The following is a 13,520-nucleotide window of genomic DNA, read 5'->3' as shown; positions in this document are numbered from 1 at the left end:
AAACCAGAAAGTATAGTGGCATTCACAAAGAGTTTGCTAATCAGATGGTTGTTCCATCGTTTTGGAAGAAATGTTTCCAGATAAATGTCTTTCCACGGTGTTTACATAAGCGCTACTATTTATTTATTCTATTTTTTTTGAGAGAGAGTATGGGAGAGAAATGAGATGCTTCAACTCTCAGTTGTGGCACTTTAGTTGTTCATTGATTGCTTTCTCATATGTGCCTTGACTGAGAGCTCCAGCCAAGCCAGTGACCCCTTGCTCATGCCAATGACCTTGGGCTCAAGCTAGTGACCTTGGGCTCAAACCAGCGATCTTGGGCTTCAAGCCAGTGACCATGGGATCATGTTGATGAACTCATGTTCAAGCCAGCCACTCTGTGCTCAAGCTGGTGAGCTTGCGCTCAAGCGATCTCGGGGTTTCAAGTATGGGACTTTAGTGTCCCAGGTTGCCGCTCTATTCACTGTGCCACCACTCATTAGGCAAGAGCATTATTTATTAATAGTTTCTTACTGTTTTAGGGATAGGGCTGAGAGTTGAATTCCAAAATTTAATTAATATTTAGTATAGCAATCTTTTTCAGTGAAAATATTCTTTGACTGAAATTTTAGGCAAGAGCCCATGCATTTTGTTTGGGTTTGTTCTTCTTTTCTTGAAAAAAAAAAATTTTTTTTTAATTTATAATGAGTAGAAGGGAAGCAGAGACAGACTCTAGCATGTGCCCCAACCGGGATCCACCTGGCAAGCCCACTAGGGGGTGATGCTCTGCCCATCTGGGGCCCTTGCTCTGTTGCAACTGGAGCCATTTTTTTAGTGCTTGAGGCAGAGGCCATGGAGCCATCCTCAGTGCCTGGGGCCAACTCGCTCCAGTCAAGCCCTGGCTGCAGGAGGGGAGGAGAAAAGATAGATAGATAGATAGATAGATAAGTGAGAAGGGGAGGGGTGGAGAAGCAGATGGTCGCTTCTCTTGTGTGGCCTGTCCTATAATCAAACCCAGGACATCCACACCTTGGGCCGATGCTCTGCTGCTGAACCAACTAGCCAGGACGGGTTCGTTTTTCAATGCCTCTTTTTAACTGTACTTTTAACTCAGAAAACTTATCAATATAAGAATAATTAGACTACAAATAGCACAAAGCACACCCATGTGCCCTTTACTCAGACTGAGCTCTGAACCCTTACAAAGCAAGTTAAGTGTATCATATTATCATTGAATACTAAGGTATCGGCCAATTTAATATTGATAAAATGCTTTTATCTAATTTCCCATCCATATTCCAATTTGTCAGTTAAGCGTATAATGTGATTTATAGATCTTTTTCTCTATAGTGCAAAATCCAGTCTAGGGTCAGGTATGATATGCTGTTGGCATGTACTTTTAGGCTCTCTTAGTATAGAATATTACCATATTTTTCTCTCCATAAGATGCACCTGACCATAAGACATACCTAGGGTTTTAAGGAGGAAAATAAGAAAAACAAAATTCTGAACCAAATGGTGTGTTAAAATATTTAATAAAATACTGCACAAGCATTTCTCCCTCCACTTTTGGGGGGAAAAGTGTGTCTTATGGAATGAAAAATACGGTATACAGTCTTCCTTTGTCTTTTACAACACAGAAAATTAAAAAAAATACAACCTACTTTTTCTATCCCATTCTGTTTTTGTTTTTTTTTTGATAAAAGAATGATTTTTGTTTTGAGGTTTTTGATGTTTTCTCTTGATTATATTGAAGTTATATATTTCCCTCTTTGCTATCTTTTTGCATCTATGTTTTTGATGTGAACTCATGGATTCACGTTTTTTTCAGTGGCTTTTAATTTTTTTCTGTTTTATCAAATTCTCCCAGAGTTTATCAGTGAGAACTCCTTTAAGATGGTTCTTGTGATATTGTGACATGCTTTCATTAAGTATTTTTTAAAGATGTTTTCTTACTTGCTATTTTGAGAATATGAAGAATATGGCCTGGTTCCTCGTACTTACCCCGTCTCAGCCTTGGAATCTGCCACTTTATGATATTCCTGGTTCCTTAATACATTGTCAGTGAAGAGGACAATTTTGATGCTAGAATAAAATAATAAAAGGTTTGCATATTGACCTTTATCAAATGACTTGGTTTTAGATTATGGAATGCGTTTTTTTGTTCTTATGTTTTGGGAGGAGTAGATTCTTTGTGAATTCTCTAGGCTTGTAATAATTCATATCACAACATGGAGCTGTTCTCGTACTCTACTATTGCTCTTTAATTAAAATTTAAATATAAAACTTTGGCTAAATAGATGTATATATTTATCTATTTTACTAAATTTAGGAAATATAGGAACAGTGGGGGAATTTAATCCTGGTTTATTGCTCAACACTTGAGAATCATGCTTGTCAATCTAGTGATTGACCTTGAATATTGGCAGGTAATTTATTTACATCAGGCACGAATAAGGGCATGCCTTTTTCATTCTAACGGTAAGCCCTCTAAAGTGGATAGTTACTACATGTGTCATAGTTGATTTATCCGTAATTTGTCCACTGTTCCACCGGCACAGTTGACAATGAAAATATGGCAAAATCTTTTGTCCCAATTTTTTTTTTTTTTTTTACAGAGGCAGAGATAGACAGGGACAGACAGACAGGAACGGAGAGAGATGAGAAGCATCAATCATCAGTTTCTCGTTGCGCATGGCGACTTCTTAGTTGTTCATTGATTGCTTTCTCACATGTGCCTTGACCGTGGGCCTTCAGCAGACCGAGTGACCCCCTGCTGGAGCCAGCGACCTTGGGTCCAAGCTGGTGAGCTCTTTGCTCAAGCCAGATGAGCCCGTGCTCAAGCCGGCGACCTCGGGGTCTCGAACCTGGGTCCTTCCGCATCCCAGTTCGATGCTCCATCCACTGCGCCACCACCTGGTCAGGCTGTCCCAATTTTTTAAAGTTTCCTTTTACAATCTTTATGTAGGAATTAAGAGGACAAAACCTCTAATTTACTAGCACATTAAATGTTTAATATTAGGAAGTCATGTCTAAGTCTTTTGATTATATTCTTAAATTTTATTTGTTGAAAGACAGCCAGAGCCCAAATTCTACCATTTCAGAGTTTATGAATTCTTAAAAGACTATTCACCTTGCAATTAAAAATCGTATTTGAGCATGAAATGGCCTGAGTGGCACCAGGAGATTATAAAAAAGGGCTAAAAGTGTCTGAGCAGGGCTTTTGTCTGTTTGTATGAAATATACTTGTGCAAACATTCCCTCCCACCACCATCATTACGCATGGTAAATAAGCTCTATCCTAATAGCTTGTATAGTTAAACAGTTTAATAGAAACGACTTTCTGGTTTTTCGCTCTTTTTTCCAGCTGATTCGATGTCATCAGTCCCGTGGTGGAGCCTGTGGAGACAACATTCAGTCGTATACTGCCACAGTCATTAGTGCTGCTAAAGTAAGTATTCAGTAGTCTCTGGGAGTTGTGATTATGTGGAATAATTATCAAGTTTCTCTCCTGAATTGGATTGAGAGTGTCTCTTCCCTTTTCATCCATAAGTGTAAGAAATTTAAGAAATGAGTTAGATTTACTCTGTCACTCATAAGAATTGGTGACTTTTAAATGATTAGGTGTTTAATTTCTTAAGGTTCATAAATAATACTTTATTTTCTATTGTAATGATTATAAGGTTTATAGTTATCCAGTTTTAAATATGTATTTCTGTTAGCTAGATTAAAGCGTGTTATGTAAATATGCCACTTTTGAAAGAAGCTATTCATGTCTTAAGTAGTGTCTTCTGGATTCTTCTGTGATTTGCATTATTCTACCTATACTGACATCTCTTTGCGTCTTTGAACAATTATGAATCTTTTTGACATAAAAGAAATACTATTCCTTATGAAAACTTGAGTCAAATCCCTGGCACATTCAAAGATTCTTTTATGTCACAGGGCTCCCCCCCTGCATGTTTGTCACATGAGTTCTTTTTTTATGTGTGCTAGGGTTGTGATGATGGCTCGTAAACTTTATGCTGATTATAAGGTATTTTTATAATCACTGTCCTTTTGAATTCTGAAGTATACAACAAAACAATTCTAATAATAGGGATGACATAGTGAATCTAAATAACAGCATGTAATAAAAAGCACAGCTATTCGGAAAAGAACAATAGTTTAAAGCAAACCACAGGGAGGGAATCAGAGGTCACACTGTTTTCATGTAAAACAAATACAAAAATACTTCAAGATTGATCACAGATGCTTACATGATATGCTTTAGAACATACTCCTTGGTTTGATGAGAGAAGCGTTAAGTATTTTTCATTCAGAAAGGTAAATACTGAATGTTTTTATGCCTACAGCACCATATATTTTAGATTTCAGAGTCTTTATAAAAATTGTTTACTTCTCTCCATTGTGTATACCAAGGCTATGATGGTTATTTCAATGAAAAGAAATCTGAGACAGTAATTAGGAAGTATCAGTGTTATTCAGTTAGTTTATAAGATACATTTCTCAAATATTATAATCTTTTTAGACTTACCTGTCATACACTTACATCTTCAGTACTACTCATTTTTATCATCATGTTGAAATGTTGAATAATTTTTAGTTATGTGATATAAGATAATTTTTCAGTTCTTCTTTGCTATAATTGAGTTTTAATGTGCCTACATAATAGGAAAGTGCTCTGCTTCATTCAGTAATTGTAAGCTGTTTAACTGTTAGTTGACAGTGGGCATGCTGGAATGAGACCAGAATAAATATGCTTTGAAAAGAACAAGCCTGAACCTCTTACTTTTTATATTCCAATATTGCAAACTGTGAAGAACATACTCATGTCCTCCACATTTAAGCTGTAAGAAGTTACATTGATAACCCCCTCCAATTTCTAATGGACTGTTGGTCACCAATGAAATTAGTGTTAATTGAAATTTATTGTTAACTCTGGCAATGTATAAAATTATTCCATTGGCACTTGAATAAAGTGGTTGATATTTAATTTTTATTAATTGCTTTTGCCGATTTTAATTTTTATTTATGTTTTTGTTTGTAAATTTATAAAATGAAAGAAAAAGATAACTATGACCTGGCACCCATTCCTTTTTTTATTATTTTAAAAAAAATTTTATTTTATTTTTTTATTAAGTGAGAGTTGGGGAGGCAAAGAGACAGGCTTCCACATATGCCTCGACAGGGATACACCTGGCAAACCCCCTACCAGGTGATGCTCTGCTCATCTGGAGCCACTGCTCTATTGCTCCACAACTGAGCTATTTTAGCGCCTGAGGCAAGGCCATAAAGCCATTCCCAGTACCTGGAGTCAACTTGCTCGAATCAATCGAGCCATCACTGTGGGAGGTGGGGAAAGAGAGAGAGAAGGGGGAAGAGTGAAGAAGCTGATGGTTGCTTTTCCTGTGTGCCCTGACCAGGAATTGAACCCGTAACTTCCATGTGCTAGGCTGATGTTCTGCCACTGAGCCAACTGGCCAGGGCTGGCACCCATTTTTAAAAATATATTTTTATTAAAATATTTTTTTTTCAATTACAGTTTACATTTAATATGATTTTGTATTAGTTTCAGGTATACAGCACCCGTGGTTAGACAATCTGATACTTTGTAAATTGTTCCCACTAATATATTCAACACCCAACTGGCACCATACACAGCTATTACAGTATTATTAAGGCACCAATTTCTTGAGAAACTTAACACATCCAATCCAATTATGTATTGTACCCTGCTCATTTAACTTATTCTTAACTTAAATGTCATGAAATATTTTTGAAAACTTTTTCTTTTTTTTTTTAAGTCATTTTTTTTTTCTTCTTCTTCTGAAGCTGGAAACGGGGAGAGACAGTCAGACAGACTCCCGCAGGCGCCCGACCGGGATCCACCCGGCACGCCCATCAGGAGGCATGCTCTCCCCACCAAGGGCAATGCTCTGCCCACCAGGGGGCGATGCTCTGCCCCTCCGGGGCGTCGCTCTGCTGTGACCAGAGCCACTCTAGCGCCTGGGGCAGAGGCCAAGGAGCCATCCCCAGCGCCTGGGCCATCTTTGCTCCAATGGAGCCTTGGCTACGGGAGGGGAAGAGAGAGACAGAGAGGAAGGAGTGGGGGGTGGAGAAGCAAACAGGCGCTTCTCCTATGTGCCCTGGTTGGGAATCAAACCCGGGTCCCCGGCACGCCAGACCGACGCTGTAGCGCTGAGCCAACCGGCCAGGGCCTTGAAAACTTTTTCTTATATTTACATGTTTATCTGTGTTCTTAAAGACTTCTGTATTAGAGACCATGAATGTTTTGAGATTTAAAAAAAATATTGTTGAATTATTTTTCCTAGAATTCTGTCAGAAATAGAATGGTTCTTCATTTCACTTGAGTATTTTATGCGGGAAAGATTGGAAGGTTGGGATGATCCCTCCCTCCCCCCATTCCCGGATGGTAATTTCTCCTAGTAAGTTACTGCATATTAGAAAATTTGTGTGTACATTAGCTTTCTGAGGTATTAGGCTGAGTACATCAAAATTATTCCCTAAGTAATATAATTATAAATATATAGTTTTTGTAACTATTATATTATGGATTATATTCATATATTAGTATGGTCTCTTTTGAAAATTCTTAGACTTTGCTGTAAAAGGCAGTGTTAAAGTTTACCAAAAAGAGAAAAATCTGCTGAAGTTATCTTCAGACCCAGAAACCTCCAGAGCATCCTGATATTTAAGAATAAACATTATTCATAATGATGACATTATCACAAATATTCTTCATTAGAATAAAAAAGAATTGGATTATGCTTAACCTTGTTTTATGACGTAAGATCATGTTGCTAAAACTTAACAAGAGCGCCTGACCAGGTGGTGGCGCAGTGGATAGAGCGTCGGACTGGGATGCGGAAGGACCCAGGTTCGAGACCCCGAGGTCGCCAGCTTGAGTGCAGGCTCATCTGGCTTGAGCAAAGAGCTCACCAGCTTGGACCCAAGGTCGCTGGCTCCAGCAGGGGGTTACTCGGTCTGCTGAAGGCCCGCGGTCAAGGCACATGTGAGAAAGCAATCAATGAACAACTAAGAAGTTGCAACGCGGAACGAGAAACTGATGATTGATGCTTCTCATCTCTCTCCGTTCCTGTCTGTCTGTCCCTGTCTATCTCTGCCTCTGTAAAAAAAAAAAAAAAAAATTAACAAGAGCATTATGAAAAAAGAAAGCTATAGTTTGCTCATGAACATAAAAATAGATAGGAAAAATCCTAAACAAAAAGGTAACAATATATGGTAACAATAATGTGGCATAATCCATTTGGGAAAATTCCACACTATTAGTAGTTTATTACTCAAAAATCACTGAGTGTAATCTGCCATATTAACAGATTAAAAGGAAAAAAGGATATGATTATCTCAATATTGCACAAAACTAGTTTGATAAAATCAAACATATATACATTGATGAAATATTTTAGTAAATAGTTTTAATTTCCTATTCTTTAGATTTCACTTTTTCTCCAATTACCAAATTGTTTAAATATGTTAAACACGGTTATTTTTAAGTACGTGTATGATAACTACAGTATTTGGTTTTGTTTTGGTGTGTTTTTGTTGTTTGTTGAGGCTGTTCCTCATTTAGATGCCTTGACTCGTTGTTTGCCAGACTGGATTTCAGAAATCTTTCGCAACAATTTTGAGTTTGAGATGATACCAGAGTCCTGCAGCACTCTCAATCTTGGGTCACCTTAACCCAGTTTTAGTGATCCAGATTACTTAAAATTATTTTAAAAACGCTCACTTGCAATAGCTGTGAGAGCCTGATTAGTACAGGTTCACTCTTATGTTTGTTGTATATCCCTTTAGTTCCAGCCCAAAGCATGGACGGCAGGTCACTAGGTTGACCCCGTTGGACATGACCACGTGGTTCCACAAGTCTATCGGAAAAAAAAAAGCCCCACTTAGTCTCTTAGTAACACTACCTGGAATCATCTAGGTCTTAAACATCCTGCTCACATGAGTAGATTTCCTTATTCTCTTAGATATGAACCTAATAACTCTTCACTGTTTTGTTAAAAATTTCTCTTCCATTTTCCTACTTTTTTTCACTGGGAAAATTAATTTCATTTACCTAGACTATCATTGAAAATAGAAAATAAAATTGGTTATTTCTTACCATTTGTATCATTTCTAGGTAATAATATTTTTTGAGATATAACATAGAAATCATTTATAAAGCCACGTGGTCTGTGTTTTGTAAGAAGATGCTCATCTTAGAGTAAATGCACACTCATTTTATTGTTAGATCACTCTCTCAGAAAAAGTAATTTAATTTTTCTCTTGTCTAATGACAGCTTCTTTTTTGGCTTCTAGAGGGTACTTAACCACTTTGTTATATAGCAGAATTAATTTTAAAGATTTTATCTTTTTGTTTCACTATACACTTGTAAGTAAAAATATATTAATTGTCCATGTACCTGGACCTCCACAGCAACACTCATTTTTACAGTTTCTGGGTTTTCAAGTAGCACTTAAAATTAATACTTATACTTTTAGATTTTTTTCCTTTTAATTTCAAAATAACTTATTTGTCTTTTCTTAAGAATGTAATAGTGATGAGTTCTATGTGGTGGTGATAAAGGAAAAAAATTGATATTGAAATCACTAAATTGAATTATATTGGTACATTTAAAAAACCTTGTTCCATATTTTCTAGTTACCCTATAACTGTCGTATTTGCGTTTTTCTTTAAATGTGTTTTAACCCCAGTGTGGTAAATTGATTTAATAAAAATGCCTCTATTTTCTCTTGTTATCTGATAACTTCTTAATGACAACCAACAGGTTTTGTGAGAGCAGCACCATTAGCACTAATGGATAGGGATGACAACTGATATGGCATGAGAAAGGTTAAAGATGACTAGTGTGACCCTTTGACAAATCTGTCTGTGATAGAACAGAATAAGGACCATACTGAATTGAATTTTTTGTCATAGTGGGTCATCTCACATTTGTTAAAAACTTATGTTCAGTTTTTTTCCAGATAGTTCTGTGGCTATGCTTAAGATTATTCATGTACATAGTGAACTTAAAAAAAAATTTTCACCATTGATGAGAAAGAGAAAGAGAGAGAGAGAAGCATCAACTCGTTCCACTTTGTTGTTCCATTTAGTTGTGCAGTCATTGGTTGCTTCTCGTGTGTGCCCTGACCAGGGGTGGAGCCCAGGACCTCTGTGTATTGGTAGGATGCACTGTCCACTGAGCCACCCCTTCAGGACTATCGTGACCTTTTTAATTTAGAGACCTCATTTTGTGAAGTCTCTCCATCTAAATTAACATCTCCATTTGGCCTAAGTGGATTTTTTTTATTCCTAATTTTTTCTTAGCCTTCACCAATTTTTGTATGTAGTTGAGGAAATCATCAAAGTATGCCATACCTTTTCTACTCAAGTGTGGTGAAAAGGCTAATTACACAGTGCTGTGATTTAGGTATCTAACCATGATATGTGGAGATTATTAAATAACATTATATATTTCTTCTGAACACTAGTGTTCATCAATGTGACATGGAAACAAATTTATTTTAGAAGCAAAGGTCTTTACTAATGTAGAAATGTCTAGCACCCTCCTCTCACCTCCTACATTAGATGCTGGAAGTTAGTAAGCTGTGATAGATAGTACTATCTTGTCACTTTGATACAAAGTGCAGATTTAATGACTGTTAAATTTTAATAAGATGATCCCTCTGGTAGTCATTATTTTTTTAATGAGAAATATCTATAACTGTCCATGTAATTTGATCCTTTGTCTATGAAATTTAGTACCCTGTCCCCCCCTCCAAGTTTTTTCCTAGTTTTTATATTAACTTGTCCCTTTATTTGTGGCCTGCTTTTATATATTATTTCCCATTTTCTGTGTGCTCCAGTTATTTTAGTTTATTTCTATTCATTGGTATAAGAGCATGAAATAATAGACTCGAGGGCAAATGGGGAGGATATACAACTAAGACTTTAAACCTGAAAGGCATTTCTTTGATAAAGGGGTAGCTCTATTTAAGTGGAAGCATCTCCATTAGCATTAATGGAATAAGTACATCAGCCGAAGCATCTCAGAGGTTAATAAGGCTTCCTGTCCAGCTTCTGACATCAATACATAGTGGCGCCTGATTTTGTTGGTCCTTCAGAGGCTTTCTTGACAACAATCTAACAGACTCTGTGTAAGTCATTTCTTGTGAATTATTGAAACAAATGTTTGGCTGTTAATTGAGGAACGCTGCTGTGTTTTATAATCACTGCAGTTTGAGTTTTTAGCACTAAACAAAACAGTTACAATTGATTTGTGGCTTTTTTCTGGTTTCAGTCAGCTGTAAATTATATCTTTTTGCTTGAATTTAGCAAATGGCTTTGCTGGTCATTTATTTAAGTATTTATTAAGATACACTATTGTGGTCTTCATCCCCCCACCCCTTCTTGTATATGTGTGTGTTCTGAATTCATGAAGTGTGAGATCACAAGTAGTAACAGGAATTAGATACAAGGAAATACTGGAGAGTGGTTGAAATCAACTTTTGTTGATAATAGTCCTGGTTTTAAATTCTGGCTTTGTCATTGGCCAGCTGTTTGAGCTGCTGTTTTACTTATCTTCTGTAGCCTGTCTTAAACTGTAGATTCTCTTAAACTGAGGTGTTTGAGGAAATCTATAGACATTATTTATATTTAGAGCCTTAACCAATCCCAAAATCATAGTAAATTTTCCATTGAACATAGCCATAGTAAAATAATGCATACATTACTGGTGTTTGTTATATGGTGTTTTAATGAAAAATTTCTTTGGAGAATACATTTCCTTTATAAAATTCTCATCTAATTGTTGTTTACGTTACATTTATTTTCCCATAATTATTTTTAAGAGAGAGTCTTCCTACTAAAGATTAATTTGAAGTATTTCAATAAAAACATTTTCTTCCAATATGAGAATTGGAAAAATTAATTCTAAATGTGTCATGTTATACATAATTTTTAATATAGCCACGTAATCTAGACTACTTCTTTTGGCTCTAATGACTAGATCTTTTTGCAGTGTTTGTGAATGACATAATTTTTTTTTTGCTTTAGTTTTTTTCCATTCAGACAACCCCCCCTCCATATTACCTTGATGCTGTTGTTTGTCAGTCTGTATGAGACTAATCAAATGAGGTTCCCCCAAAATAAAAAGCATTCATACTTACTGTTACCTATTTGCTTTGAAGTGGAAATATAAGATAATTATAAAGTCTCTTAAGTTATTCTTAGTTGTAATTATATGTTCAAAGCATTATATTGAATTGTTTTCTATTATCAGAGGCAAAAGAACCTTTTCCTCCTAACTTTATATAATATTTTATTCATCTAATAATTTGTATGTTGGATGAAGACTGTATTTTTTTGCATGCTATATCTTGATATATAATAGTATATAACAGTATATTATAGATTATCTTTGTAATCATGGTGTTTTTCACATAGGAACTATAAGCATCCTAGTCTTTTTCATGCTAAAAAATAGGTTTCAAATTAGATTTAGAATATTTCAAAAACTAGAATATTATATAATTTCTACTTATTATGTCACATATTCTAAGTTATATATATTAAGAAGAGGGAAAGAATTTTTATAAAATTATAAATATATCCTCATGTGAAACAAAGCTTTTTAATTATTTCCCTATGGTTTTATTCTCACCCTGCTGACTTTGGGGACTCTACTGATACCATTCAGTTAAGCTGATACTGAATTTAAAATCATATGAAAAGGCAGACTGAATTTCTGTGACAGTTCATTTGAGTTCATAAGAGAATAAAGAATTTAATGGGTATGAAAATTAACAAAATGCATATTCTAATTGCGAAACAAATCCAAATACTGATAAGCAGTTATTTATATTCTCTCTTTCGTTGTATAGACTTTGAAAACTGGCCTGACAATGGTTGGGAAAGTGGTGACTCAGCTGACAGGCACGCTGCCTTCAGGTGTGACAGAAGATGATGTTGCCACCCATAGTAATTCGAGGCGGAGTCCTGTGGTCCCAGGCATCATCACAGTAATAGACACTGAAACAGTTGGAGAGGGCCAGGTAAGAACTTGCGGTGCATGGAATATCCATTTTCTACAGAGGATTGGCTGACGGAGAATGTCATCTGGAGTCAAGATTAGCCAAAGTGTACTTGGCCTTGGTTGTTAATTTGGATTTATAGAAATTGAAGTTATTTCAGGTTAGACCCCCCTCCTCCAAATGAGTAATATGTTTAAACCTGTTATTTCAAATTGAATTAATATATTAAACCTGAAGGTAAAACTGAAGTTCTTAAGGGATTCTCTTATTATCTCTTTCTCAGGACATTTGTTTCACAAATAAATAATTATGTATCTCTTTAAATTGTTCTGTTCATAACCATCTTTTTTAAATGGTATGTGTTAGAACCTAAATCTGAAGATTTAATCAACAGGAACTTACATATTGCGGGGAATTTAAAAAAAATTGACAGTGATGGTTACCAGTGACAATAGTGTGAAAAATAAAAAATTTTATTACAATACTTTTTTATAAATATGAAAAAATACATGGAATCTTAAAATATATGTTAGAATATATACATGGTAATAGCTAATTGTAAAATCCTATGTCTTCAGATAAAATAGGTCTTAAAACCTAGGTTCAGAAACATTTACAAACATGAAAAAATACATTATGTGGCATTTAAATCTTGTTGATAAGAAACCAATTGGGTTTAGTTTTATTTCCTTATGTACCCATAACTTTTCTTTTGTATCATAGTTTTAAATGTCAAATATTTTAATTTTACACAGAATATAAACTTAATTTTACTTTCTGGATATAATGTTTAGAAACTATGTGAGTTTTAAAAACAGTAACTGTAAATATTGGTGCTTTTTTTTGTGTGTGTGTTTTTGAGAAAAATGTTTCCAGTAAATATGTTTTTATATCTTATTGAAAGATTGCATTTGTTAACTACTCATATATTAATTCCTATAGTGAATTCCAGTGGCATTTCAAAAAGGGGAGTCTACTGTAATGAAAGACCAAGAAAAAAATATCTTTGGAATTTTTGGTTACTATTATTTAGATATTGTATTTTATTTGGAATCTGAATAATAATAGTTCTCTACCTTACCCGTATTAGTATTGTGGTTAACCATATATATTATAGACTTGTATTCTTATTTAAAAATCTTTTTAATGAAATGCTAGCAAGCTTTTCAGTTCACTGTAATAATTTTTTTAAAGTTGTGTTAATTAGCTCATATTGATGGACACATACAGATGTTCTCCTTTTTTAATTGGAATTAAATATATAAACCCTTTAGTGTTTTATGAGTGTTAAAGTGAAAATTATATTCTCTTGTCCTTTGATTCTTAATTCACCTTCAGGCCACCCACATTTACTGAGAGTAGTAACAGTCCTTGTGAGCACTGTCTAGTTTTGTGAGTATAAACACGTCTGTTCAACATCTAGCCTTTGTTGACAGACAGATTTGTGGTCATTTAAATGTCAGAAATGGTATCTCTTA

General features: G+C 35.1%; 1 protein-coding gene across 6 annotated transcripts in view; it reads left to right on the top strand.

The window, feature by feature from the left end:
- Nucleotides 1-13,520, top strand: part of BCAS3 (BCAS3 microtubule associated cell migration factor) — a 633,266-nt gene that overhangs the window by 153,549 nt on the left and 466,197 nt on the right. For all 6 annotated transcript variants that reach the window (XM_066262741.1, XM_066262742.1, XM_066262738.1 and 3 more), the window contains exons 11-12: nucleotides 3,347-3,430; nucleotides 11,893-12,063. In XM_066262741.1, coding sequence (XP_066118838.1) covers nucleotides 3,347-3,430; nucleotides 11,893-12,063 — 255 coding nt within the window. The remainder of the gene's footprint in view (nucleotides 1-3,346; nucleotides 3,431-11,892; nucleotides 12,064-13,520) is intronic.

Source organism: Saccopteryx bilineata, chromosome 2 (assembly GCF_036850765.1).
Source record: "Saccopteryx bilineata isolate mSacBil1 chromosome 2, mSacBil1_pri_phased_curated, whole genome shotgun sequence".
Taxonomy (NCBI): Eukaryota; Metazoa; Chordata; class Mammalia; order Chiroptera; family Emballonuridae; genus Saccopteryx; species Saccopteryx bilineata.
Note: the sequence above shows the minus strand (reverse complement) of the source record. Positions and strands in the feature narration are given on the sequence as shown.